This window comes from Chiloscyllium plagiosum, unplaced genomic scaffold (genome assembly GCF_037043375.1).
Source record: "Chiloscyllium plagiosum isolate Xiang-an unplaced genomic scaffold, Cpla_swu_hap1 HiC_scaffold_15, whole genome shotgun sequence".
Taxonomy (NCBI): Eukaryota; Metazoa; Chordata; class Chondrichthyes; order Orectolobiformes; family Hemiscylliidae; genus Chiloscyllium; species Chiloscyllium plagiosum.
In genome coordinates, this window is record NW_028270153.1 from 44,981,264 (window position 1) to 44,985,841 (window position 4,578).

The following is a 4,578-nucleotide window of genomic DNA, read 5'->3' on the forward strand; positions in this document are numbered from 1 at the left end:
CCTCATCATTCCTCCAGACTGGATGACCATGACTCTGCTCTCATCTTCCACCTTCTGTAAACCTAGCTTTGCTATCTATAACCTGTATTAACTCCTATTCATCCATCACTCCTCTGCTCGCAGAACCTAGAAGAGCCCATTTTAAATTTCTCATCATGTTCAAATCCCAACACAATAGTCCTTATTGCTATTTTGGAACGGCCCCTTCTCCGATAATCCCTCTCCATCCCATCCCACCATCTAACAGCCTTGCCTGTGTGAATCCTGTGGATTTTCCCACTTTCCTTATCCCTCCACTGCCGGCTTTAACTTCAGTCATTGACCCTGTGCTCTGAAATTCCTTCCTTAAACCTCTCTTCACTTGGGAGGACCAGGGCTGGGATGAATTTGGACAGAATAGAAGCGATTTTTAAAAGCGGAGGCTGATGTTTCGTTTCTAAAAAAACGCTCACGTGACGTTGAAGTGACAGCTTTCCTCTCAAAAGTGCAAAAGACATCGATTTAAAATGAAGCTAACCCGTGCCTTGAAACCCTATTCAACTTCTGTTCCAAACTGCACTGAATAAAAAAAAGCTGTCTCGATCAGGCTGACTGACAGGGTTGGCCTGTCTCAGTGGGACTGATTCGCCAAGGCGAAAACTTTTTCTGGGCAGATATCAGGAATAATAATGACATGTTTTAAAGGACGGCGCCACATCTCCCCGCTCAGGGCAGAGAGGAGTGAGAGAGAGAGAGAGAGAAAAAAGGTTGGAGGTGATGGCAGGCTGCCAGCTGACGTCAATGGCAGCCGCGATGTGGTTATAAATATAAGAACTGGCGAGAGCTTCCAGCAGCTTTAAACTTCAGCCACAGACAAGACAACAGAGTCTGAGCTCAGCTAAAAGCACATAAGAGATTGCAAAACGCTTTTCAGGACAGTGCCTCTGAGACGAGAGAGTTAGGTGGCCTGATCGACAGGACCTGAGCTGAGAGCCCTCACACCGTGCCCCCACCCCCCCCTCCTCCTCCTCCTGCTGCTGCAAGACTCCCCGGTTTTAATTTCGCGAAGGGTCGGCAACCCCTTCCTTCCAACTTGTTGCAACCACGGCTTTCATGCAAAGTCTGACCAGCTGGGACTCGCGTTGCGACTCGCCATGTTTCCAGACGGCTCCGACCTACATTAATTTGATGGAAGTGGCCAACTTCTACGAGCCGGACTGTTCCCTGAACAAGTTGCACCGCGACCGTTCAATGACAGACCTGGGCATCGGTGACAACGAGAGTGCCATCGACTTCAGCGCGTACATCGACCCGGCGAGCGCCTCGGCAGCAGGGGGCAACTTTGAGCTCGGCGGCGGCGGCGGCGGCGGCGGGGGGGACCTGCTGACGGATATTATGCTCTCGGACGAGTACAAGAAGAAGTCGCTGCCCGACTACAACGCCTACTTGTCGATGATGCGCAGCTCCTCGGCCGGCGCCAGGCACCAGGGCAACATCCTGAGCTGCACCCCGCAGTTCCTGGAGACTCGGCTGGAGCCGGTGTTCGAGCAGAGCCCGGACGGGAAAGGGGTGAAGCAGGAGAGCCGGGAGGAAGAGGCGGCTGCTGCTGCTGGCGGAGGCGGGATGTCAGTGCAGGCAGCAGTCGCAGCCGCAGCCGCCGCCGCCTCCTCTCCCTCCTCCTACGTGAGGCCGCTGCTGCAGTACCAGTGCGTGGCCAGCGGCAGCAACAGCAACCTGTCCACCTCGTCCCTGTCCTCGTCCGCCACCCCGCCGGCCACCCCCAACTCGGCCGGCGACTCCGCGCGGGCCACCGCCTCCAGGAGCAACAAGAGCAAGAAGCTGGTGGACAAGCACAGCGACGAGTACCGCCTGAGGAGGGAGAGGAACAACATCGCGGTGCGCAAGAGCAGGGACAAGGCCAAGCTCAGGAATGTAGAGACTCAACACAAAGTGCTGGAACTGACCGCCGAGAACGAGCGGCTCCAGAAGCGAGTGGAGCAGCTCAGCCGGGAGCTGGCAACTCTGAGAAACTTGTTCAAACAGCTCCCAGAGCACACCCTGCTCAGTGCGTCCAGCAACTGCTGACATTGACTGACTGCTCAGCTCCCCAATATTTATAGATTCTTATTATTTTTCTTTCTCTATCTCCTTTTATATATATATATATATATACACACACACAACGGATACTGTGACTTTTGCAAAAAAGGAGTTGATCAAAGGACTCTTTGTATATAGAGGATTCTCTGTGTTTACAACACATTGCAGTAAGCGAGGTTGTATATCGTTTAGATGACCGTAACCCGTCCTTTTTTTAAAAAAAAACGGCAGGGAGAGGGGTGAATGATGTTTCTTGAAACCAGCACTGCGGGGTTTTATATAGAAATGTATACAAAATGATGCTGTGCTTTAACTGTGACTTTGCTCAGTCGAAACACATGACGCAACAGCGTGTAACTTGCCAAGTGTGAGATTCATTCGTAATTGTCAGATGACAGCAGTTTCTTATTACAAATATTTCGGGGCTTTTCTCCCAATCCCCTCCCCTCCAAAAATATTCTATTTCTTTACTTTTCTTTGTTGGGGGAGGGGGCGTTTCTGCTCCTATTCACACGCGTTACAATATTAATGTAGATCTCTGATTTTTTTAAGAAGTGTTTTTTTGACAGCAAGAATAACTGCCGTTTTGTAATTTAGTCAAGGCTGTTGCTCTGAACGAGACGTTATCTCTTCCGTATTTCATACAGTCTCCTACCCCCCTTTACGTTTTGTTTGTGAAAATGAATTATATATTTTGGTGGTTTCGTGGCGGAAAGGCGATGTTTTCAGCAGTTTGCTGAAATGTTTTCATTTTGAATTGCGTCACTCCAGCAGTGACTCAGCATGGAAGTGTATTGAAGAACATATTATTCTGTTCCATGCAACACTTAAATTGGGTACAATGTTGGGTGAAAAGTGGTACTGTTATTTGCATTTTAGGAATACGTGATGATTGTTGACTAAGAGTTGTAGTATCCCTTTTCTAAACAAGTCACCTCTAAACCGGTTAAAGTAGGTCACCTCATGTGGATCGTAAAAGAGACTGTGCATGAAATGTGCCGGTTATTGTGGTTCGACATTGTTACGTAAGTTATTAAGCGACTATTCATTTGAGGGACCGCCTATCCTTTTTAAAGTTTTCTTTCTAAGATTACCAGGTAAAGGGATGCTACAATTTTACATCAACTTTGATTATGGGTCAAAGGAATAGAAATTATTTTTATCAAATGAGCAATATTGTATTTATTTTCCACTTTTAAAATTGAATTAAAATCAGTTTTAGTAAAACGCAAATACTTGCCTCGCTGCTTTTATTGATACATGCCTTTTTTGAGTTTAAAATGACCCATCTCAATTTTCTATGAGGCCAGCCCTGGGTAGCCTCTTGTGGGTAGCCACTTGTCCTTGGAACAATTAGTTTCCTGCACTTGGCACCTCTGTTGGGAGATCACAGCCTAAATCCCCAATTGTGCAGCACAGTATGCTCATGCAATTAGCACTTCTGCCACAATCTTCAGTGGATCCGTCACATTATCCCAGCATTTTGCAGCATACTGTGCCAGTGCAGTTACACTTCAGGATAACATTCTGCAGTATTTTCACATTGTTCTAGTTTTATAGCTCAGTCTGTAGGTGCCTTGGCTCATGTCATTCTTCCCTCGAGCACAATATTACTGATGTACTAAAACAGTCACTTGTTCTGTTGGGCAATGTTGGTGCACCAGTGCTGATCAGCATGCCCTGTTTAATGTAGCAAAGTATTGAGTATGCCATTCTGTAGCACTATAAATAAACTACTCCATTGACCTTCAACTCTGTAGTGTCGGGGTTAACATATTAACATCATAGTATGTTATGATGGCTCAGTGGTTAGCATTGCTGCCTCACAGCATCAGAGTCCCAGGTTCGATTCCAGCCTCGGGTGACTGTGGAATTTGCATGTTCTCCCCGTGTCTGCGTGGGCTTCCTCCCATAGTCCAAAGATGTGCAGGTAAGGGGAATTGGCTATGTTAAATTGCCCATAGTGTTAGGTGCATTAGTCAGAGGGAAATGGGTCTGGGTGGGTTACTCTTCGGAGGGTTGGTGTGGACTTGTTGGGCCGAAGGGCCTGTTTCCACGCTGTAGGGAATCTAATCTAAAAAATATTTATGGGCAGCATGGTGTCTCAGTGCTTAGCATTGCTGCTTCAAAGCACCAGGGACCCAGGTTCGATTCCAGCCTCGAGTGACTGTCTGTGTGGAGTTTGCACATTCTCCCCGTGTCTGCGTGGGTTTCCTCCGGGTGCTCTGGTTTCCTCCCACAGTCCAAAGATATGCAGGTTAGGTGAACTGGTCATGCTAAACAAATTGTCCATTGCATTAGTCAGGGGTAAATACAGGGTAGGGGAATGGCTCTGGGTAGGTTACTCTTTGGAGGGTCAGTGTGGACTTGTTAGGCTGAAGGGCCTGTTTCCACACTGTAGGGAATCTAATCTAATCTAATCATATCCTATTCTTAATACAATGTCTCATCATGTTAACCCAAGTCTGTCAATTGTGAACTTAGGTTCTCACACTTTGC

General features: G+C 47.6%; 1 protein-coding gene across 1 annotated transcript; it reads left to right on the plus strand.

Annotated features, from left to right (window-relative positions):
• The first annotated feature begins 618 nt into the window (after positions 1 to 618).
• Positions 619 to 3,312, plus strand: cebpb (CCAAT enhancer binding protein beta). The gene has a single exon (XM_043710270.2). It carries the CDS (start codon positions 1,093 to 1,095, stop codon positions 2,062 to 2,064), a length of 972 nt encoding a protein of 323 aa, XP_043566205.2. The 5' UTR covers positions 619 to 1,092; the 3' UTR covers positions 2,065 to 3,312.
• Positions 3,313 to 4,578: the final 1,266 nt, after the last annotated feature.

Bases quoted from the DNA above. Each gene is read 5' to 3' on its own strand.
- cebpb (XM_043710270.2), top strand. From the start codon at position 1,093: ATGCAAAGTCTGACCAGCTGGGACTCGCGTTGCGACTCGCCATGTTTC.